The sequence below is a fragment of the Ornithodoros turicata genome, unplaced genomic scaffold (assembly GCF_037126465.1).
Source record: "Ornithodoros turicata isolate Travis unplaced genomic scaffold, ASM3712646v1 Chromosome65, whole genome shotgun sequence".
NCBI classification, from domain to species: domain Eukaryota; kingdom Metazoa; phylum Arthropoda; class Arachnida; order Ixodida; family Argasidae; genus Ornithodoros; species Ornithodoros turicata.
In genome coordinates, this window is record NW_026999387.1 from 223,109 (window position 1) to 248,401 (window position 25,293).

At 45.3% G+C, this 25,293-nt stretch overlaps 1 protein-coding gene across 2 annotated transcripts in view; it reads right to left on the bottom strand.

The window, feature by feature from the left end:
• The window catches only part of LOC135374475 (baculoviral IAP repeat-containing protein 3-like), a 33,127-nt gene extending 15,049 nt beyond the window's left edge, over positions 1-18,078 (bottom strand). The window contains exons 1-3 of one of the 2 annotated variants that reach the window (XM_064607430.1): positions 17,902-18,078; positions 5,456-5,500; positions 2,059-2,112 (exon numbers count right to left, since the gene is read on the bottom strand). In XM_064607430.1, the coding sequence (XP_064463500.1) occupies positions 2,059-2,112; positions 5,456-5,492 (91 nt within the window). In that variant the 5' untranslated portion in view covers positions 5,493-5,500; positions 17,902-18,078. Of the gene's footprint in view, positions 1-2,058; positions 2,113-5,455; positions 5,572-17,901 lie in introns of both variants that reach the window. The other variant, XM_064607429.1, reaches the window with a different exon arrangement.
• Positions 18,079-25,293: the final 7,215 nt, after the last annotated feature.

Sequence of the window (25,293 nt, forward strand, 5' to 3'; positions counted from 1 at the left end):
AGGCCCAAGCGATGGCATGCTCAAGGTTTTCCAATGATACTCCTTTACATAGGGGTGAAGGAGCCAGGACGAACAAATGTGCGAGCGTACAATTTTTCGAACAGGGTAGGGGTCAGGTGAGACACTTAGCACGTATTCTTCTCTTCCGAAACAGTAAAATTGTGGGTAGTTTGACAAGCATGCTTTGTGTGTGCAACATTGGTGGTCTACTGTTTGCGGCGGAGGCACCTTGGGAAAATGGTAAATGGGTACTAACACACCGAACTCCACGTGCAATCGCCCACTGTGCTGCGTCGCCACGTGAACGAAGTCGGTATAGGTTCTGTATGTCGTCTATACTTGTTCACGAAAAAAGAGTCGGCTTTCGTCGTGCTTTCACAAACATCTTTTCGGTGCAAAAAAAGAAAAAGAAAAAGCGAGAATAAGTCGTTTGATAGTCCCTTTAGCAGTACACTATATGTCTTAATATAAAAATCAGTCGGGAAGCACTCTATACAGTGAAAGAAGGAAGTCATTGAAAAGGTTAGCCAGCTGTAGCCCACATTGCCAAAATGGCGTAAATGCAGGCTAGCTGGTGTATAAATGGCAAATAAATGGCTGGTGTATGATAGGCAAGCCTGAGCGATGGGCAAGACACGTAAACAAACACAAACACGAAGGCTGAAGCTTTTGAGCCTTCATGTTTGTGTTTGTTTACGTGTCTTGCCCATCGCTCAGGCTTGCTTATCATCGAACCCACTTCTTCGACATTGACGTCGAGAGCTCCATCGGTCCAGGGCTCTACCAGTTGAGCAAAGCTAACACAACTCCCCAACCCTTTCCAAGGTTGCGTCACTTGTAGGGACAAACACATCCACTCACGCACTATCTCGTTCCACTATCACTCTTGCATGTTTTCTCACAAACGGACACATTCATACGACCATGGAGGTAAGAAACTAAGGAGATGCCCTAAGCGCCTCTCCCAATGCAAGCGAGCGTGCTGTGACCCGCGCATGGCATTGTGGTTAGTTGCCCACACACGTGACCCATAAACGTCACGGCAAGACGTCATAAAACATGGCGTCTTCCATGTCCGCGGCGTATCTTACCTGAATACAGAGACGAGCTGCGGCCGAATAACTTGTTTCCGCTTTCAAAACATCTTAGAAGTTATCACACCCGTTGAAAGACAAGATAGATCATCTCAGTGTGGAAGCAATGGATCACCAAATCGCTAGAAGACGTACGTACGTCATCGTGACATTGCCTGGCTTCTCTTCTGTTTTGCTCAACTTCTGCTGTGATTTATCACGCGGCAAATGTTGAAACAACCTATAACCTTCAACGTATTGTGCGAATGGACTCCTTGAAGGTAAGACGTTTGCTGAAGATGAGGTTTGCTAAACTTCCAATCCTCCGAGTCGAGCAGACCGCCATAACGCCGAAACATGTGGGGATCACGTGACCGGGCAACTAGATGGGCGTGGTATTGCCAGGAGCGACCGCTAGAGGGGTCCCACGGCCCTCCGATCTTATAGCCCTCTCCTTAGTTTCTTACCTCCATGCATACGACGCGGCGACGCAAGCGGCATCTGTTGAACACGATGGAAACTGTCGTATAAAACGTGGTGAAATAAACGTATGAATGCGTGCGTAAGCGAGAAATCATGTAAGAGTGAAAGTGAAATGAGTGAGCGAGTGGATGAATCACACATCCTTGGAAGTCGTTGGGAGGTGTGTTAGCTTAGCTCAATTGGTACAGCCCTCGACCGCTAACAAAGATGGCGTGGGTTCGAGTCCTACAGCCGGCTAACCTTTCAGAGTGACTTCACTCTTTGATGGGTCCCAGGCAGTTGATACTTGTATGTGGTGTTGCTGTTTCTTCTGTGTTCCAGCCTCAGAACACCCATTTTCATCGCAATCTATACGGACAAAACTTCCCAAAAGGTACGCTCAGAGATCATTCTATCGGCGTCGAAAGTGGATAGCTGTGATTTACGCACTGGGTCACTTTACAGCTCACAACAACGCCCTAATGTTCGTGTTATGTTTGTCAGAGTAGGAAAGGTATCTTACGGGATGTGGGGCTTCCAGCAGGATTGCTCGAGGACACACAGTCACGGTTGTCTTCTTCAGAAAGAATAAAGGGCCAGTTAGTATATCGTACTCCCAAAGGTTCGCAGGAACAACATATCATGGACTAATGCTTGTCGGTTGCACACAATATACAGGCTGCATCACGTAAAATGGGCCAAAGCTGTAAAACAGTGTCACGTCGCACCTCAAAAAGACGGACTGCATCGTGTTACCATCGGTGTGAGGACACTCAAACCATTTCTGTTTTGTAATGAATTATTTAAATGAAGTTAATTGTTTTTTTAATCATAACTACTAGAGCCAAAGTGTGAATGAGAATGCTGTAGAAAGACGCGTCTCCGAAGATGCACAATGAGCAAAATAAAGAAAAAAGGGGTGTTTCTTCACGAACTTTTGCGGACAATCTATCGAACCCATTTTTGTTCAGAAAACGGCTACGTTATCAGGTGACCGAGGGGACCACATGTTCCCATTGGGACAACTTCGTAGCTCTTGCAGTTAAAAAGTTTATTGGAAGTTAATTTGAACATAGCCTCAGGACTTTATTGGAGCCCTCTTAATGAGCGCCCTTCCGCATATGCCATATTGCACCTGACTTCTTCACGAAAAAAGTGATATATAACTATTTAAAAAAATATGTTCGCATTTAGCCTAGGCATCCTGTGTGCACAGAAAACATACGCTCTTTCAAAGTTTTCAAATACACATTGCCGTTAGCGCTACAGTGCAGGTTGATCGTCAAAAGGGATGGCGCCGCTGAAGCATTAACAAGCATTAAAGTGACTGTTGCATCCGTCGCGGTTAGAGTCACTAAATAAGGGTACAGAATATCGTTTTCCTTTTCTCTGCTGAAGCTGCCGTTCAGTGCCCGCAATTGGGCCGGCCGTGCCACGTGGTTTCTCTTTCTAAGAACACATCGTCCACGTTGAGTACCCTCCATCCAAAACCTGTTTCCTTGGTTGCGAGATGGCTCGACTGCGCGCAGTTCTACTGCGGATAAGGGGGAGATTGGCGTCCCAAGGCTAGGCGACGAGGTCGCTCCGGACCCAAGATGGCGGTCTTGCTCGCCGACGTGGCTCAGTGTCGCTACTTTGTTCTCTATTTAGCGACTCTAGTCGCGGTCGATTCCGAAACTGTAGCGCTCTTTCACTCCTCGTTGATTACCGACGATTACCGTGAAAGTCTCACGCAAATTTCTAGAATAGTTCCTGTGCAGTTTTATGTGATGCATAGTAAGAGCAGACGGCAGTTGTTGAGAGTATCCCGGAATTCCCTTTCTGAAAATCGGAGAAAACATCACACTGCCAAAACTAATCAGCTCTTTGGGCAGACGAGTCTACACAGTAAAGTTTTTACAGTTTTTGGTGTAAATGGCTTGTCCCATGGCATACACCTTTTTGGTGTTGCCTGTACACCCGAATGAAGGATGTTGTCTGAAGCACGCTTTAATTAGGTGTCTTCCTCATAAAACACTCTTATAATGGGTGTTTACCAACAAAAACACCGGTAAAAGGGGAGCATTCTATTGAAAATACCTTTCAGGATGGAATTGTTTTGTGACAAATACTGCCTCACAAATGGTTAGTGTAATACAAGCTCCAACGACAACATACCAACACATACAGTTCGATGTTCTTGAGTCCACGGCAACCCCCACCTTGAACACGGCAGACTTCCAGCCGTGGTTTCATCGTACAACCTAACCCAGAGCGCAGTGCGTCACAGGCACGGCTTGTTAGGTACTGTAGGTGTGAGTGCCGAAGCTTGAAGAGACTTGGTCACCTTCGGTAGCCTCTATTGACGTATCGGATGGATCATATACTGATATACAATTTGTTTGGGGCACGTTCGTTAAGTGTAGTAGCGGAAAATGTCTGTAACGGTGACGAGAATTCGTCTTTGCAATTAAAACGTACCCCGCAACGAGTCAAGGAAACCATTTAAATTCCTGATATCCTCTTCTGCTAAATACTGTGTTTTTAACTCAAGTTATCATTTGTAATGTCATTAACTGCTGAGTGGAGCCGCGAAACCAGTATAATTTTCCTTTGACCAATTAAAACGCCGTTTTCAAAACCAAATTCCCACTTAAAATGGAGTGTAAAAAAGCTTATAGGACGTAAACACTTCTTTCAACACCTCGCTTTACACATTAAATGATCGCCATGGGAAAAAAGGTGGTGTATGTCGATATTGCACCTTTAGTAATGCTCTTTTTACACCATTTGCTACAGGTGGCGGGATAGAAAGGGTGTTTCTATGATAATACGCCTGTATTGAGCGAATACAGGCGTAAAATGGTTTACTCGGTAACCAAGCAGCGGCTTGAGGGCGTTTGGCCAGTGGCAGGAAGCTCACTGGAAAGCGCCGCTCGCAGAACAACGCCGCTCGCAGAACAACGCCGCCACTGGCAGAAATACGCGGAAGAGCTGCTTCATATTCCTTGCTCCTGATTGGCCTTAAGAATATTGATGTAAGTGTTTTTCATGCTGATTGGGTGATAATCATTCGATTGCTGAGAGAGGTGACCAGTCGTGCAAGTACGCGCCTCTTTCCTTTTGCTCGTGTCGTCTCTAAGGTCCTAAGGTCTGCCCTCGCAGACGCTGGAGAGTACTTTGGGTGGTTTTGAATGCTTCCCATTTAAGGCTGATTCACAATCCTGCGGTTACGGCTGCGCTTGCCTGTTACGGCCGCTGACAGCGAATCATGGCAACCGAACATCATTCTGTATAGAACTAGGGTACACGTAAGACGCTGTAGGTAGCCGTAAATGCAGTAATCTGAGTCAGCCTTCAGATTGTGGCGAAGTACAATGAACAGCCAATGTGAACACAGAATGACAGCTGGTCATCGCAACAATGGAAAGGAGGAGGACATCGCAAGACATTTCTTACGAGTCCTGAGGTTATAGAACTCATTCTTTTGGAAGTCGGTATTCCTTCTTCTGAATGCAGTCGTAGATTACAGTATAGTTCATATACACATGTTTTCACATGCAATAGTCCCTTTAAACTTTGTCAATGGTATATTGTGTTTGCAGGCTGTGGAGAACTATATTGTGATGTTAACGATGACGTTTCTAGCAGCAGCGGGGTCTTACCTACACGAAACACATCCGTAGGGCATAAAATAGGCAGTAGAATTCGTATCACTGCATCATAAGGCATGGTGTGGTAAAGACGTATATAAGACAATAAAGGCGTACGTTAGTAACTGGTGGCGGACCAGCATCTCATCTACATCAAACAACATTATTTTTTCTGTCTTTTTCTTTTGTAAGGGATCTTGTTACGCGCAATAATTGGACACACAGCTCCCATTATGGTATGGTCTATAGTTGGCCTACATAGTCGGGATTAGAAGGATATCACGTTACCTTGAGATGTTTCCTCCATGGGCTCGCCTCTATCCATAGCATGAGCTGGGTGAAATGAGCTGTTCGATCAAGTCGTACGAAAATCCACAACTCTGTAGTTCTTTAGCAGTCAACTACTGAAATTTGTAGAAGCACATAACTTTAAATGCACCGTAAAACAGCTGAGAAACATGTTAAGTTGACAAGCGTAGTTTAGTAGGCTCTTGAACTCTTGACTCGCAGAACCAACACAGCAAGGTGCAAGTCTGCCAGAGAATGCTTAATATTGTTAATTTGATAGCAATATTGATGGAAAACGGCTTGGTTGCGATATCGTGCGGCAAATAATTCTCAATTTATCAAGCGACAGTGATCTATGCTTTCGACTGACTTCTTGCTAGTGATGGTTACGCAGCATCTTTGATCCAACCGGAAATAACGTTGGCGCTGTCCAAAGGAATCCGACGCAAGATTAACATGGTCAAGAATTAAAAGGTGAATAGGTAATGACGTAGCACAGCTCGCTCCTAGCCTGCGATATCTACACTTTATGTGTGATTCATTGTTACGTGGCACATATATATATATATATATATAAAGAAGGGGGAAAAGCCATTAAAAAAATAAGTAAATGATGCTAGACGTGTTTGAAATTCAAACTTACAGATTAAAATGGCTTCTATGGCTGCACGTAGAGAAACAGATACTCATTGAATGATGCGACAGCACCAGAGGACACGTGTTTCGCCGTGTTTGCGGCTCATCGGCCCTGGGTAGCTGCGCATCGTTCAAGATTGGCAAACCAGGGGTCACTCAGCGAGCGATATACACCTGGGAGGGTGACTGGGCACCCCTCAATGCCACAGTGCAAGCCAGTGAATTATAAAGAAGGGGGAAAAGCCATTAAAAAAATAAGTAAATGATGCTAGACGTGTTTGAAATTCAAACTTACAGATTAAAATGGCTTCTATGGCTGCACGTAGAGAAACAGATACTCATTGAATGATGCGACAGCACCAGAGGACACGTGTTTCGCCGTGTTTGCGGCTCATCGGCCCTGGGTAGCTGCGCATCGTTCAAGATTGGCAAACCAGGGGTCACTCAGCGAGCGATATACACCTGGGAGGGTGACTGGGCACCCCTCAATGCCACAGTGCAAGCCAGTGAATTATAAAGAAGGGGGAAAAGCCATTAAAAAAATAAGTAAATGATGCTAGACGTGTTTGAAATTCAAACTTACAGATTAAAATGGCTTCTATGGCTGCACGTAGAGAAACAGATACTCATTGAATGATGCGACAGCACCAGAGGACACGTGTTTCGCCGTGTTTGCGGCTCATCGGCCCTGGGTAGCTGCGCATCGTTCAAGATTGGCAAACCAGGGGTCACTCAGCGAGCGATATACACCTGGGAGGGTGACTGGGCACCCCTCAATGCCACAGTGCAAGCCAGTGAATTATAAAGAAGGGGGAAAAGCCATTAAAAAAATAAGTAAATGATGCTAGACGTGTTTGAAATTCAAACTTACAGATTAAAATGGCTTCTATGGCTGCACGTAGAGAAACAGATACTCATTGAATGATGCGACAGCACCAGAGGACACGTGTTTCGCCGTGTTTGCGGCTCATCGGCCCTGGGTAGCTGCGCATCGTTCAAGATTGGCAAACCAGGGGTCACTCAGCGAGCGATATACACCTGGGAGGGTGACTGGGCACCCCTCAATGCCACAGTGCAAGCCAGTGAATTATAAAGAAGGGGGAAAAGCCATTAAAAAAATAAGTAAATGATGCTAGACGTGTTTGAAATTCAAACTTACAGATTAAAATGGCTTCTATGGCTGCACGTAGAGAAACAGATACTCATTGAATGATGCGACAGCACCAGAGGACACGTGTTTCGCCGTGTTTGCGGCTCATCGGCCCTGGGTAGCTGCGCATCGTTCAAGATTGGCAAACCAGGGGTCACTCAGCGAGCGATATACACCTGGGAGGGTGACTGGGCACCCCTCAATGCCACAGTGCAAGCCAGTGAATTATAAAGAAGGGGGAAAAGCCATTAAAAAAATAAGTAAATGATGCTAGACGTGTTTGAAATTCAAACTTACAGATTAAAATGGCTTCTATGGCTGCACGTAGAGAAACAGATACTCATTGAATGATGCGACAGCACCAGAGGACACGTGTTTCGCCGTGTTTGCGGCTCATCGGCCCTGGGTAGCTGCGCATCGTTCAAGATTGGCAAACCAGGGGTCACTCAGCGAGCGATATACACCTGGGAGGGTGACTGGGCACCCCTCAATGCCACAGTGCAAGCCAGTGAATTATAAAGAAGGGGGAAAAGCCATTAAAAAAATAAGTAAATGATGCTAGACGTGTTTGAAATTCAAACTTACAGATTAAAATGGCTTCTATGGCTGCACGTAGAGAAACAGATACTCATTGAATGATGCGACAGCACCAGAGGACACGTGTTTCGCCGTGTTTGCGGCTCATCGGCCCTGGGTAGCTGCGCATCGTTCAAGATTGGCAAACCAGGGGTCACTCAGCGAGCGATATACACCTGGGAGGGTGACTGGGCACCCCTCAATGCCACAGTGCAAGCCAGTGAATTATAAAGAAGGGGGAAAAGCCATTAAAAAAATAAGTAAATGATGCTAGACGTGTTTGAAATTCGAACTTACAGATTAAAATGGCTTCTATGGCTGCACGTAGAGAAACAGATACTCATTGAATGATGCGACAGCACCAGAGGACACGTGTTTCGCCGTGTTTGCGGCTCATCGGCCCTGGGTAGCTGCGCATCGTTCAAGATTGGCAAACCAGGGGTCACTCAGCGAGCGATATACACCTGGGAGGGTGACTGGGCACCCCTCAATGCCACAGTGCAAGCCAGTGAATTATAAAGAAGGGGGAAAAGCCATTAAAAAAATAAGTAAATGATGCTAGACGTGTTTGAAATTCAAACTTACAGATTAAAATGGCTTCTATGGCTGCACGTAGAGAAACAGATACTCATTGAATGATGCGACAGCACCAGAGGACACGTGTTTCGCCGTGTTTGCGGCTCATCGGTCCTGGGTAGCTGCGCATCGTTCAAGATTGGCAAACCAGGGGTCACTCAGCGAGCGATATACACCTGGGAGGGTGACTGGGCACCCCTCAATGCCACAGTGCAAGCCAGTGAATTATAAAGAAGGGGGAAAAGCCATTAAAAAAATAAGTAAATGATGCTAGACGTGTTTGAAATTCAAACTTACAGATTAAAATGGCTTCTATGGCTGCACGTAGAGAAACAGATACTCATTGAATGATGCGACAGCACCAGAGGACACGTGTTTCGCCGTGTTTGCGGCTCATCGGCCCTGGGTAGCTGCGCATCGTTCAAGATTGGCAAACCAGGGGTCACTCAGCGAGCGATATACACCTGGGAGGGTGACTGGGCACCCCTCAATGCCACAGTGCAAGCCAGTGAATTATAAAGAAGGGGGAAAAGCCATTAAAAAAATAAGTAAATGATGCTAGACGTGTTTGAAATTCAAACTTACAGATTAAAATGGCTTCTATGGCTGCACGTAGAGAAACAGATACTCATTGAATGATGCGACAGCACCAGAGGACACGTGTTTCGCCGTGTTTGCGGCTCATCGGCCCTGGGTAGCTGCGCATCGTTCAAGATTGGCAAACCAGGGGTCACTCAGCGAGCGATATACACCTGGGAGGGTGACTGGGCACCCCTCAATGCCACAGTGCAAGCCAGTGAATTATAAAGAAGGGGGAAAAGCCATTAAAAAAATAAGTAAATGATGCTAGACGTGTTTGAAATTCAAACTTACAGATTAAAATGGCTTCTATGGCTGCACGTAGAGAAACAGATACTCATTGAATGATGCGACAGCACCAGAGGACACGTGTTTCGCCGTGTTTGCGGCTCATCGGCCCTGGGTAGCTGCGCATCGTTCAAGATTGGCAAACCAGGGGTCACTCAGCGAGCGATATACACCTGGGAGGGTGACTGGGCACCCCTCAATGCCACAGTGCAAGCCAGTGAATTATAAAGAAGGGGGAAAAGCCATTAAAAAAATAAGTAAATGATGCTAGACGTGTTTGAAATTCAAACTTACAGATTAAAATGGCTTCTATGGCTGCACGTAGAGAAACAGATACTCATTGAATGATGCGACAGCACCAGAGGACACGTGTTTCGCCGTGTTTGCGGCTCATCGGCCCTGGGTAGCTGCGCATCGTTCAAGATTGGCAAACCAGGGGTCACTCAGCGAGCGATATACACCTGGGAGGGTGACTGGGCACCCCTCAATGCCACAGTGCAAGCCAGTGAATTATAAAGAAGGGGGAAAAGCCATTAAAAAAATAAGTAAATGATGCTAGACGTGTTTGAAATTCAAACTTACAGATTAAAATGGCTTCTATGGCTGCACGTAGAGAAACAGATACTCATTGAATGATGCGACAGCACCAGAGGACACGTGTTTCGCCGTGTTTGCGGCTCATCGGCCCTGGGTAGCTGCGCATCGTTCAAGATTGGCAAACCAGGGGTCACTCAGCGAGCGATATACACCTGGGAGGGTGACTGGGCACCCCTCAATGCCACAGTGCAAGCCAGTGAATTATAAAGAAGGGGGAAAAGCCATTAAAAAAATAAGTAAATGATGCTAGACGTGTTTGAAATTCAAACTTACAGATTAAAATGGCTTCTATGGCTGCACGTAGCCGATGAGCCGCAAACACGGCGAAACACGTGTCCTCTGGTGCTGTCGCATCATTCAATGAGTATCTGTTTCTCTACGTGCAGCCATAGAAGCCATTTTAATCTGTAAGTTTGAATTTCAAACACGTCTAGCATCATTTACTTATTTTTTTAATGGCTTTTCCCCCTTCTTTATAATTCACTGGCTTGCACTGTGGCATTGAGGGGTGCCCAGTCACCCTCCCAGGTGTATATCGCTCGCTGAGTGACCCCTGGTTTGCCAATCTTGAACGATGCGCAGCTACCCAGGGCCGATGAGCCGCAAACACGGCGAAACACGTGTCCTCTGGTGCTGTCGCATCATTCAATGAGTATCTGTTTCTCTACGTGCAGCCATAGAAGCCATTTTAATCTGTAAGTTTGAATTTCAAACACGTCTAGCATCATTTACTTATTTTTTTAATGGCTTTTCCCCCTTCTTTATAATTCACTGGCTTGCACTGTGGCATTGAGGGGTGCCCAGTCACCCTCCCAGGTGTATATCGCTCGCTGAGTGACCCCTGGTTTGCCAATCTTGAACGATGCGCAGCTACCCAGGGCCGATGAGCCGCAAACACGGCGAAACACGTGTCCTCTGGTGCTGTCGCATCATTCAATGAGTATCTGTTTCTCTACGTGCAGCCATAGAAGCCATTTTAATCTGTAAGTTTGAATTTCAAACACGTCTAGCATCATTTACTTATTTTTTTAATGGCTTTTCCCCCTTCTTTATAATTCACTGGCTTGCACTGTGGCATTGAGGGGTGCCCAGTCACCCTCCCAGGTGTATATCGCTCGCTGAGTGACCCCTGGTTTGCCAATCTTGAACGATGCGCAGCTACCCAGGGCCGATGAGCCGCAAACACGGCGAAACACGTGTCCTCTGGTGCTGTCGCATCATTCAATGAGTATCTGTTTCTCTACGTGCAGCCATAGAAGCCATTTTAATCTGTAAGTTTGAATTTCAAACACGTCTAGCATCATTTACTTATTTTTTTAATGGCTTTTCCCCCTTCTTTATAATTCACTGGCTTGCACTGTGGCATTGAGGGGTGCCCAGTCACCCTCCCAGGTGTATATCGCTCGCTGAGTGACCCCTGGTTTGCCAATCTTGAACGATGCGCAGCTACCCAGGGCCGATGAGCCGCAAACACGGCGAAACACGTGTCCTCTGGTGCTGTCGCATCATTCAATGAGTATCTGTTTCTCTACGTGCAGCCATAGAAGCCATTTTAATCTGTAAGTTTGAATTTCAAACACGTCTAGCATCATTTACTTATTTTTTTAATGGCTTTTCCCCCTTCTTTATAATTCACTGGCTTGCACTGTGGCATTGAGGGGTGCCCAGTCACCCTCCCAGGTGTATATCGCTCGCTGAGTGACCCCTGGTTTGCCAATCTTGAACGATGCGCAGCTACCCAGGGCCGATGAGCCGCAAACACGGCGAAACACGTGTCCTCTGGTGCTGTCGCATCATTCAATGAGTATCTGTTTCTCTACGTGCAGCCATAGAAGCCATTTTAATCTGTAAGTTTGAATTTCAAACACGTCTAGCATCATTTACTTATTTTTTTAATGGCTTTTCCCCCTTCTTTATAATTCACTGGCTTGCACTGTGGCATTGAGGGGTGCCCAGTCACCCTCCCAGGTGTATATCGCTCGCTGAGTGACCCCTGGTTTGCCAATCTTGAACGATGCGCAGCTACCCAGGGCCGATGAGCCGCAAACACGGCGAAACACGTGTCCTCTGGTGCTGTCGCATCATTCAATGAGTATCTGTTTCTCTACGTGCAGCCATAGAAGCCATTTTAATCTGTAAGTTTGAATTTCAAACACGTCTAGCATCATTTACTTATTTTTTTAATGGCTTTTCCCCCTTCTTTATAATTCACTGGCTTGCACTGTGGCATTGAGGGGTGCCCAGTCACCCTCCCAGGTGTATATCGCTCGCTGAGTGACCCCTGGTTTGCCAATCTTGAACGATGCGCAGCTACCCAGGGCCGATGAGCCGCAAACACGGCGAAACACGTGTCCTCTGGTGCTGTCGCATCATTCAATGAGTATCTGTTTCTCTACGTGCAGCCATAGAAGCCATTTTAATCTGTAAGTTTGAATTTCAAACACGTCTAGCATCATTTACTTATTTTTTTAATGGCTTTTCCCCCTTCTTTATAATTCACTGGCTTGCACTGTGGCATTGAGGGGTGCCCAGTCACCCTCCCAGGTGTATATCGCTCGCTGAGTGACCCCTGGTTTGCCAATCTTGAACGATGCGCAGCTACCCAGGGCCGATGAGCCGCAAACACGGCGAAACACGTGTCCTCTGGTGCTGTCGCATCATTCAATGAGTATCTGTTTCTCTACGTGCAGCCATAGAAGCCATTTTAATCTGTAAGTTTGAATTTCAAACACGTCTAGCATCATTTACTTATTTTTTTAATGGCTTTTCCCCCTTCTTTATAATTCACTGGCTTGCACTGTGGCATTGAGGGGTGCCCAGTCACCCTCCCAGGTGTATATCGCTCGCTGAGTGACCCCTGGTTTGCCAATCTTGAACGATGCGCAGCTACCCAGGGCCGATGAGCCGCAAACACGGCGAAACACGTGTCCTCTGGTGCTGTCGCATCATTCAATGAGTATCTGTTTCTCTACGTGCAGCCATAGAAGCCATTTTAATCTGTAAGTTTGAATTTCAAACACGTCTAGCATCATTTACTTATTTTTTTAATGGCTTTTCCCCCTTCTTTATAATTCACTGGCTTGCACTGTGGCATTGAGGGGTGCCCAGTCACCCTCCCAGGTGTATATCGCTCGCTGAGTGACCCCTGGTTTGCCAATCTTGAACGATGCGCAGCTACCCAGGGCCGATGAGCCGCAAACACGGCGAAACACGTGTCCTCTGGTGCTGTCGCATCATTCAATGAGTATCTGTTTCTCTACGTGCAGCCATAGAAGCCATTTTAATCTGTAAGTTTGAATTTCAAACACGTCTAGCATCATTTACTTATTTTTTTAATGGCTTTTCCCCCTTCTTTATAATTCACTGGCTTGCACTGTGGCATTGAGGGGTGCCCAGTCACCCTCCCAGGTGTATATCGCTCGCTGAGTGACCCCTGGTTTGCCAATCTTGAACGATGCGCAGCTACCCAGGGCCGATGAGCCGCAAACACGGCGAAACACGTGTCCTCTGGTGCTGTCGCATCATTCAATGAGTATCTGTTTCTCTACGTGCAGCCATAGAAGCCATTTTAATCTGTAAGTTTGAATTTCAAACACGTCTAGCATCATTTACTTATTTTTTTAATGGCTTTTCCCCCTTCTTTATAATTCACTGGCTTGCACTGTGGCATTGAGGGGTGCCCAGTCACCCTCCCAGGTGTATATCGCTCGCTGAGTGACCCCTGGTTTGCCAATCTTGAACGATGCGCAGCTACCCAGGGCCGATGAGCCGCAAACACGGCGAAACACGTGTCCTCTGGTGCTGTCGCATCATTCAATGAGTATCTGTTTCTCTACGTGCAGCCATAGAAGCCATTTTAATCTGTAAGTTTGAATTTCAAACACGTCTAGCATCATTTACTTATTTTTTTAATGGCTTTTCCCCCTTCTTTATAATTCACTGGCTTGCACTGTGGCATTGAGGGGTGCCCAGTCACCCTCCCAGGTGTATATCGCTCGCTGAGTGACCCCTGGTTTGCCAATCTTGAACGATGCGCAGCTACCCAGGGCCGATGAGCCGCAAACACGGCGAAACACGTGTCCTCTGGTGCTGTCGCATCATTCAATGAGTATCTGTTTCTCTACGTGCAGCCATAGAAGCCATTTTAATCTGTAAGTTTGAATTTCAAACACGTCTAGCATCATTTACTTATTTTTTTAATGGCTTTTCCCCCTTCTTTATAATTCACTGGCTTGCACTGTGGCATTGAGGGGTGCCCAGTCACCCTCCCAGGTGTATATCGCTCGCTGAGTGACCCCTGGTTTGCCAATCTTGAACGATGCGCAGCTACCCAGGGCCGATGAGCCGCAAACACGGCGAAACACGTGTCCTCTGGTGCTGTCGCATCATTCAATGAGTATCTGTTTCTCTACGTGCAGCCATAGAAGCCATTTTAATCTGTAAGTTTGAATTTCAAACACGTCTAGCATCATTTACTTATTTTTTTAATGGCTTTTCCCCCTTCTTTATAATTCACTGGCTTGCACTGTGGCATTGAGGGGTGCCCAGTCACCCTCCCAGGTGTATATCGCTCGCTGAGTGACCCCTGGTTTGCCAATCTTGAACGATGCGCAGCTACCCAGGGCCGATGAGCCGCAAACACGGCGAAACACGTGTCCTCTGGTGCTGTCGCATCATTCAATGAGTATCTGTTTCTCTACGTGCAGCCATAGAAGCCATTTTAATCTGTAAGTTTGAATTTCAAACACGTCTAGCATCATTTACTTATTTTTTTAATGGCTTTTCCCCCTTCTTTATAATTCACTGGCTTGCACTGTGGCATTGAGGGGTGCCCAGTCACCCTCCCAGGTGTATATCGCTCGCTGAGTGACCCCTGGTTTGCCAATCTTGAACGATGCGCAGCTACCCAGGGCCGATGAGCCGCAAACACGGCGAAACACGTGTCCTCTGGTGCTGTCGCATCATTCAATGAGTATCTGTTTCTCTACGTGCAGCCATAGAAGCCATTTTAATCTGTAAGTTTGAATTTCAAACACGTCTAGCATCATTTACTTATTTTTTTAATGGCTTTTCCCCCTTCTTTATAATTCACTGGCTTGCACTGTGGCATTGAGGGGTGCCCAGTCACCCTCCCAGGTGTATATCGCTCGCTGAGTGACCCCTGGTTTGCCAATCTTGAACGATGCGCAGCTACCCAGGGCCGATGAGCCGCAAACACGGCGAAACACGTGTCCTCTGGTGCTGTCGCATCATTCAATGAGTATCTATATATATATATATATATATAAAGAGGGGGAAAAGCCATTAAAAAATAAGTAAATGATGCTAGACGTGTTTGAAATTCAAACTTACAGATTAAAATGGCTTCTATGGCTGGACGTAGAGAAACAGATACTATATATACATATATATATATCTTGAAAAGTTGGAGTTGGATCGGACGGCTACGTAATTATAGTTGAAATAAATGGGAGACAGAAGACGAAAGTAGGGGAAGTAACAAAAAAGGGGTTTATTAAAACTTAAAAATCATGAAAGTTAGGGAGAATGTCTACGTTACGGCGGAAGCTCCGCCTTCTTCGGGACAAAAGAGCTAAATGCCCTTTAGCTCTTTTGTCCCGAAGAAGGCGGAGCTTCCGCCGTAACGTAGACATTCTCCCTAACTTTCATGATTTTTAAGTTTTAATAAACCCCTTTTTTGTTACTTCCCCTACTTTCGTCTTCTGTCTCCCATTTATTTCAACTACATATATATATATATATATATATATGTAAAGAGAGGAAAAAAGCCATTAAGAAATAAGAAAAATGACGCTAGATGGTGTTTGAAATTCAAACTTACAGATTAAGATGGCTTCTATGGCTGCACGCAGAAAAACAGATACTCAAGGAACGATGCGACAGCACCAGAGGACACGTGTTTAGCCGTGTTTGCGCCTCGTCGGCCCTGGGTAGCTGTATATATTGTGTATATATATGTATATATTGTGTATTCAATAAAGATCAGAAGTGGAGACGGTGCTTCTACAGGACAAGTCCTGTAGAAGCACCGTCTCCACTTCTGATCTTTATTGAATAACTTTATTTTTCGTGGTCAACCGCATGCGTTTATTTCAACTTGTATATATATAGGTCGAGGGAAGTACAAAAGTCAAACGGCCACGAAGTTTTACCGTTGTGGAAGGAAAAAGACGCGGACAACAGATTTTAGGGAAGTTAGAAACACTAGTTCATTTAATGGGCAGAAATTAAAAGTTGAATGAGAAACGGGGTCGACGTTTCGACAGTGGCACTGTCTTGACGAAGACAGTGCCACTGTCGAAACGTCGACCCCGTTTCTCATTCAACTTTTAATTTCTGCCCATTAAATGAACTAGTGTTTCTAACTTCCCTAAAATCTGTTGTCCGCGTCTTTTTCCTTCCACAACTATATATATATATGTTTGTAACTCAAAGGTCGCCATGCGAGTGCTGGACAGCTGTTTCGGCCTTGTTGGGCCTCATCAACAGTACGCAGGCAGGCAACGTTTGAGTGGATGGCGTCAGAAGGTGACCTTCTGACGCCATCCACTCAAACGTTGCCCGCCTGCGTACTATTGATGAGGCCCAACAAGGCCGGAACAGCTGTCCAGTACTGGCATGGCGACGTTTGAGTTACAAACATATGTTATACGTGCAGCCAAAGAGCTCCGGCTATTTTTTCATTTTATACTTCACTGGCTTTGCACTGGGCTTTCAGTGAGTGAGTTATCTCACCCTGACGGGAGGAATCACGTGTTACGTGACCTTCTGACGCCATCCACTCAAACGTTGCCTGTCTGCGTACTGTTGATGAGGCCCAACAAGGCCGAAACAGCTGTCCAGTACTGGCATGGCGACGTTTGAGTTACAAACATATGTTTTACGTGCAGCCAAAGAGCTCCGGCTATTTTTTTCATTTTATACTTCACTGGCTTTGCACTGGGCTTTCAGTGAGTGAGTTATCTCACCCTGACGGGAGAAATCACGTGTTACGTGACCTTCTGACGCCATCCACTCAAACGTTGCCTGTCTGCGTACTGTTGATGAGGCCCAACAAGGCCGAAACAGCTGTCCAGTACTGGCATGGCGACGTTTGAGTTACAAACATATGTTATACGTGCAGCCAAAGAGCTCCGGCTATTTTTTTCATTTTATACTTCACTGGCTTTGCACTGGGCTTTCAGTGATTGAGTTATTTCACCCTGACGGGAGGAATCACGTGTTACGTGACCTTCTGACGCCATCCACTCAAACGTTGCCTGTCTGCGTACTGTTGATGAGGCCCAACAAGGCCGAAACAGCTGTCCAGTACTGGCATGGCGACGTTTGAGTTACAAACATATGTTTTACGCGCAGCCAAAGAGCTCCGGCTATTTTTTTCATTTTATACTTCACTGGCTTTGCACTGGGCTTTCAGTGAGTGAGTTATCTCACCCTGACGGGAGAAATCACGTGTTACGTGACCTTCTGACGCCATCCACTCAAACGTTGCCTGTCTGCGTACTGTTGATGAGGCCCAACAAGTCCGATACAGCTGTCCAGTACTGGCATGGCGACGTTTGAGTTACAAACATATGTTATACGTGCAGCCCAAAGAGGTCCGGCTTTTTTTTTTTCATTTTATACTTCACTGGCTTTGCACTGGGCTTTCAGTGAGTGAGTTATCTCTCCCTGACGGGAGGAATCACGTGTTACGTGACCTTCTGACGCCATACACTCAAACGTTGCCTGCCTGCGTACTGTTGATGAGGCCCAACAAGGGTTCCTTCATTATTTTATTATTCTGAGGATGATAGAATCTTTCAGATCGCGAAGATGATGGAATCCGTATGGACCCCGAAAAGTGATTTTAAATTTTTTCAACTGCTGTGCATGCCTCTGTGCCTATTTACCACATAAACATGACTATTCCCTGCATTTGGACCATTTTTACACAGATAAACACATGCAAAGCTGATGCTCAATATATCTTGCAAGATTGGAGATGAAATAATTTACTTACAACGTGCTCCGAATGACTCACCTCTGAAAGTCCACTTCCTGTCAGGACAACAGTAAGTTGACGTAACCGAACGACTTCACAAGGGACCGTCGGGTACCACCCGCTTTTATACGAATAAGTCACAAAGGCTCACACAGCTTCACGTTATCGTGTGATAGCGAACTGTTGGAAGCGAGCTGCTTCAAGTGCCGGGAAGATTGCAGAACGATTCATGGGTTGCGCATAGTGTACCCCCTCATCAGGATACCGATAGTGTATAGTCGACTAGGAAGTAACAGTTCACTCTTAAATCCGTGACTTCTAATAAGGGCACTTTATTGCATCGTTTTGCCACCTCCACTAAACGGCATGGCATCCCGCGCATTTTAGGGGATACACTGTAGCGTACCCTAGCCCTTAGAATGTGCCGCATGCAGGTGCGTACAGCAGCACGGTAAACGATCAATGTGCCAGTTTGCGTACCCATGTGACAGGTTGTGTACCCTGTATGAGAGCTTATAGGGAATTTTAATTAATCGTTTTCGGCCAAGCGGTTCGCGAGCGTCGTCGTTTTTGACCACTGGGTAGACGGAACGTCTTCTGGTTGAACCCTGGCGAAGGGGTTAACACAACATTTGATTGACCAAAGAAACGGGTGACGTCCAAATTGTTCTAATTTCTCCCCTAAAGGTCCATTGTCCACGACGTGTCAACGTCAGCGAAAGCGAAATGTGAAGGATTATTCTTCGTTTCCCTGCTCAGCAAGCGCCCAGGATACAATGCGTGCGCAAAGAGCACTGGGAGCAAAAAGTACTTTCCTGAACTCGTCTATTCGTGTGGGAGTGAGTTTCTGGAATAGTTCAGTACATGGTAACTTCGCGAATCTCTGTGGAAGCGGGCGGAAGCGGAAATCGCGGGTTCTGGGCTTGATGACACTCGCGGCAGTGTAATTACCCCCTCTACATGCAGCAAGGCTTATGTAGGCTTGCCATGAACACCAATCCCGCGAGAATGACATTAATGGGGGTTAAGCGGTCGCCTCCGAAGTGAATATCATAATCATGCAGTGGATTTCCCTCTCTCGCCCTTTATGCGCTTCAACCTCCTCCCCCAAGCCAGCAATCCCAAGTGATACAATATGCGAATAAACTATTGATGTTGAAGTACGTGTTTCAATTATAGAAATCTTTGTCAAGAAAGAATTTCTGAGAATGAAGACCGTTAATAAGTAGCGCTGTATTTGTGGGGCTCATATCTTCGCGAGTTTCAGTGGTGATTCTTTTACATTTCCACTACTACATTACGCGGTACCTTCAAACCTTAAAACTTATTTCGCGAAAAAAAAGTTCGATCGCGAAATTCTTTAAAATTAAGTCCTCGCGAAAATTACCAGTTTTACGGTATCAGTAGCACGCCCTATATAGTGTTCTATACTGGGAGCACATACAGCCGGAACGGGAACCAGTAACACTTTCACAAAGTCAAATAAACGTGTTTTTCGTACGATTTTAAGATTAATCCTTGGTCGTCATTTTTTTGGAAGATAGCGCGCTTTTGTGTAATCGTGAGGACGGTTTTAGGCGACGATATTCAACTGCTACGCAGTTGATTGCGTTTGTGTTCAGCCTTGCATCTCGCATTAATGCTAATAACGAAAATTATTTTATCTTCATAGACATGCGTAAGGCGTTTGATAAAGTTTGGCATAAGAAGCTTCTTTTGAAACTAAACAGTTTGATAAATAGTAATAACATAACTAGGTGAATTGTTACTTATCCGGTTGTACACAGAGAGTTTTGTTCAATCACTGTTTGTCTACAGAAGTTCCTGTAACGTCAGGGGTTCCCCAGGGATCAGTGCTGGGTCCACTGTTGTTTATACTGTTTATTGATGATATTGTAAAGGAAATACCAACAAAGGTACTTTTATATGCCCACGACTGGGAAATTTATAGCGAACCCACATCGGCAAATGACCAGGTCCTTCTCCAGGAATCATTAAATAGGAAAATTAATTGGTGCCGCAACTGAGACATGGAAATTAATATTGACAAATGTCTTACGATTACGTTCTCCAACCGCAATACTCCGATGGTATTTGACTAGAAAATGTTTGGGCAAAATGTGAAACTAGTGCGTTCGTTAAAATATCTAGGAGCTAGATTTAAATATCAGCTGGCGTCCCAGGCGGCACAATGTACTGAAAGTCGAGTGCAACGGGGGTAGACGGGTACGTTCAAGGCCTTCAACACTTTCGTGAAACTGAAGTATTTTGATAAGACACATACCGCCCACCCCCATTACACTCGACTTTTAGCACATTGTGGCGCCTCTGGTGGTCAGATCACATTGAGTCAATTACTTCCAAAGCCTTAGATAAGTTAAGGGTATCTAGAGCGATCCTTAAAAACTTATCCGATGGAGACCAAACTACTAGCTTATAAAACCTTAGTACGGCGGATTTTATTCGTGTTCTGTAAAACAGGGAACATTTCTATTTTATGTGAATAACGTAAGTGTGGAAGACAATCGAATGCCGTCGCAATCCGAATACTGTCCGGAGATCCAGGCTGTCGCTTTAAGGCACACATATCACCGTGTTTGATTGATGTAGTACTGCCTCTTATCATTGGCAAAGCAACTGAAATGAATGTATGATAATAACGTTCGAAGCAATCTTTAATGCGCGCCCGTTGATCTTAAACTGACACTTCCTCGCTAATACAACGAACGATTTGTGCACGCGATCGCGTTATCATCGACAATAGCGTTTTCCTGATGCACAGTGCGGTGTGCTAGTCTTAGGTCAGCCTGGAAACGAAGGAAGGAAGAGCGAAAGGAAGGACCCAAGCAGCAAAATGTACTGAAAGTCGAGTGCAATAGGGGTGGACGGGTAGGTGGAAGGCCTTGAACAGACTGATGAAACTAAAGAGCATTGATAAGACACATACCGTCCACCCCTATTGCACTCGACTTTCAGTACATTGTGCTGCTTGGGGACAGATGAAACGGGATGCACATTCGATTAAAGTGGTCCTGTGACACGATCTTCCACGAGCCTGCTTGACGACGGTGTTTTCTTATTTTTTTTCGGTTGTGTGTGGAACCGTGCCCGAAATGCGAAAAAAGGCGACTACAAGAGTTCGACATGAACTCCCACGTCCTCCTCGCAAGGTTCCGCGTGTTCCTCGTCGGCGTTCCGATGTGTTGGCTAATGAAGCATTCCTTTGACAAGACAGCATGCGCAAGCTTTGCTCATGAAGCTGCCTTGGTGGGAGGATGAATGGTCCTGATATCATGATCAACTATCGTGATGCTGACGATAAGGAGGAAATGGAAGTGCAAGTTCATCGAGTTCTCCGCGACATTCTCTATTCATATTCGTGCAAGTGTAGGATACAGTAAATAAAACACACTGTAGTCAAACGATATCATGTGCGCGCTCGGTAGTACGAAAACTACGAACCGTGGGGACGGTTAAACTCGACGTCTCCAAAGAAAGAGAAAAGAGAGATTGCACCATGGAGGTAAAACTAATCGTTCCCGACACAAATGCACACCTTCGACACTGTTCTTGCTAATGCGCAGATAGCCATAGTGCCCAAGTTACCACACAAAGTGTAAATAAAGAGGAAAATGATAGCGATTAAAATATAAACAACAATAGTAGTTATGGTGTATTGCGAATTGAAATGTATTTGATTTACTGACTGACAGCCCCCTCATGTCGCGACCCGCATCCTTTAGTTGTTACTCTAGAAGTTAGCCCAGGACTCATGCTAACCATCTTGTCATCCACTACTTCCTGCGGTCGTCTTCTCCCATATTTCCATGTCTGCATGCATTTCATAGCCACAGCTGCGGCAGTACCACAGAATGACAAACGCAACATGTGCTCCACGTGGGACTACGTCAAGGTTGAGCAAGTGCTGGACATGTATTTATGCGCGAGGGCAAACGATCACTCAACTTATTTTGCACTAATAATTGTATACTATTTATTATATTGTACTGTTCAGTGGGTCATTATGTACCTTGAACATAAACTTGTAAAATGGAAGTGTCTATTTGAAATATTAAGAAGTTTTGACGCAGTAGCACACAGTATAGCACCTTTAGAATTCTTTACAATATGGAAAAAGGTTAAAACTTGGGCGGGTTGGTATGACATGTTAAAAACGATAAAACCCCAGTGCGAAGGTAAAAAAAGGACGAGACGAACACAAACAAAGAGATGACACTCAGCACTGACTGCAACCACATGAGTTTACAAAGGAAGGTAGTGACGGGAATAAACTCATATGGTTGCAGTCAGCGCTGTGTGTCGTCTCTTTGCTTGTGTTTGTCTCGTCCCTTTTTTTACCTTCGCACTGGGGTTTTATTGATTTGAACATCTTTACAGTAGAAATGGCTCAACTAAAGTGTCATGCTATAAAAGTGAGGCTCCACATTAGTGCATGTGTCCGTATTGGCTTGCGTGAACTCCACTTAAAGAAAACTTTGCTCTGATCCGGTTTGCTTTTTTATCTGATAGGTCGGACAAGAGTGCTTTTCAGACTGCAATGTGCCTCGAACAACAAAGAAGCCGTACGGCTATTGCAGTTAGAAACAAGTCGTGGCTTTATCTAGCCCGACACGCATCAGAGCAGCCGACCAAGGGCAGGGCAGCGTTATCTGGAAAAGAAAAAAAAACAAGTAGTGTTCGAGTAGTGTGTAACAACACAGAAAAAAAAGTCACACTGATAAGAGCCGTTTGTGAGCCGTTTGTCACACCGTTAAGTGAGTTGTTTGTCTCTTCAACGTACCAAGTCCGTCAGGAAATATTGGGGCATGCGCTCACCTTCGGCACATCCTGCTTTAAATAAGCTGTTTCCGCATAACACATAATTTTGTTGCGATAAGCAGAGATCATTGAACTGCCTAACTGACCTGCATAGTCCTCACCACAGGTGAGCTAGGACACTGCAAGATGAACAAATCCTCGGTGCCGTTCAAGTGTGCTGTGGTCAGTCTAATAGCAAAAACTGGGCCATAGCTTACTAATCATTCTTCAACAGAATCACTCCACATGAACGTAAAAGAAGGCGCTTTGTAGCAAGGTGTGCGTTGCAACCAACATGGGAATAATAGTGTATAAAATAGTACCGTGAATATCGGAACTCCTGAAGCTCTAATGTCACAGACCCGCTTCCAGTGGGGTTGGTTGTAGCTATGAGGTATGGGGCATCTGTGCTTTAGTCGGATATCTGTTCGAGGGTTTTTTATCTTGCGAGCTATAATGCGTAAAAAAATAATCATTTTTTATCAGTGTCATTGTGTGGAAAACATGCACCCATGATGTAACAAACCACATCTATGAAAGCGTCCCAAACCCTTTAATCTTTCCCAGGCACTTCATATAGTTCAAATGGCTAAATAAACTGGAGTACCGTTTACCGTGTGCACAGAAAACTTGTTTTTGTTTTCCCCATCCCTACGCTTCTCACAAGGCACAGATTAATGGTGAACGAGATACCGAAAACCAAAAATCCTAGGTATGAGACTGCTTGTACACGTTCACTGAAGCCCTACTGTTGTCCACTTGCAGCCAATGCTTTGCAGTGTTGTCAGTATTTTAGTGACTCATTCAGTGTATTTCTTGTGATCAGCTTGTGTAGCATCTTGCTTATGGTCAGGGTCTCATGAGAAGCCACCGCACACATAGATTAAGCACAGCTCCAGTAAGCTCCTGGGCATAGCCTAACATGAATATTAGCATTAATAGAATGGCAAATACAGACAGAACCGTCCTGCGCAGTAAAGGAACAATGCTTTTTAATATTCCAGTAGTTTTTCCGCATGCGTTCTCCATGTGTAACCACAGCATGTGGCCACAGATAAAGTAGAAGTGATGCTCTGATATCTTGCTAACTGACGGAGAAACAGCATTGAGCCAAGGAAACTTGTAGTGCACACAATGACGGGATGTCTTTCAGAAGAGGAGGTAGATCCACCATACCTACCAATTATTCGAGGGCTTCAGTCCCTCTAAGTGAGGAACGCAGGACAATGGCTTAGTAATCCCTGCAGGCTTGAAATATTGTAAATCACCTTCAGGCAGCCAAAGCTGCCAATGTCTAGATGTGCACATCTTGCATGAAGACCTTGATTGCCGTGAATATGTGAAGCGACAGCATAATAATCCAAATCCAAATACCCATAATCCAAATACCCATGATAGTATCGTAAGCCAGTTTTCAACCACAAAATACCCGGAAGCCAATACCCGGAAGGTTTTAACGCGGTTCCATTGCAATACCCACTCTACAAACATTGGATGAAAACATTGAAATGAACATTGATGAAATGAAAATTAAAAACCCCCAGTGCTGGGTAGGACGAGGACAGAGGATAAAAAAAGACGACAAGGACCGGAACTGAACTGCAACCAAGTGAAGTTTATTTTTCTTTTTTCGAGCAAACCCGTGACACCCCTCTCACCCCTCTCAGCACTGGGGGTCCTTTTAATTGTTTTTAATCCAATATGAACCAACCAGCCCAAACGCTTGCTCTGCTACAAACATATTTATGTCGAATACCATCACGTCATCATCATTTCAGGAACATTTCCGTCGTAAATCATACCGAGACCAGGCAAATCTGGCGTCACCATTTCGAACGTTCTCCATTCGAGCATTCTGTAAACGAATAACCTTCGTGTGGGTAGCGTTAACTTTAAAATTTATAATTTTCTTCGCATTAGCGTCTATTTCGGATTTGTGCCTTTTGTGAACTTCGTGTCGACATTTTATCGGCCAAATCGAGCTGACTAACTCACTCCATTCTTCCCTATAACGCCAGAGGAGCTGCAATGGTGTTTGCTTATAGTCCAGGAAAGGTAGAACAGGGTTGCATAAGGTCTGGGAAGACAACAGAGACTGTAACAAAGATATTACGTAATGTATTCAACGCAGAAATAAAAAAAAAGTTTCAAAAGGGCATCGTGTTGAATTATGTCCTGACTGTGGGGGAAGGTGCCAACAATATCCTCTCCTCTATTACCCCCCCATTTTCCCCGCATTATACCACCTTCATTTACGAAGATACTCGTCCCAAAGCAACCATACGCGATGGCGTCATCTACATTTGCAATCGTCATCTACATCGCAATCGAAGCATATACTATGAATGTGAAATCACCACATTCTATTCTACATTTACTTAAAAGACATCATATACCAAACCATGCTATGCTGCTATACTATGCTACTTTACTACTTAAGCAACGATTTATCATTTACGTGCTGCTCGCACCTAGTGGTGTATCCCTATACCTTCAGCATTATTCTAAACCCACATTCCCACACCAGGAGGTGACACTTACTCGCAAGACAAGCAAAGGCGCGGTGAAAGATAACGCCTTATCAGCCTTCCACATAAGCCGGTTTCCCATAAG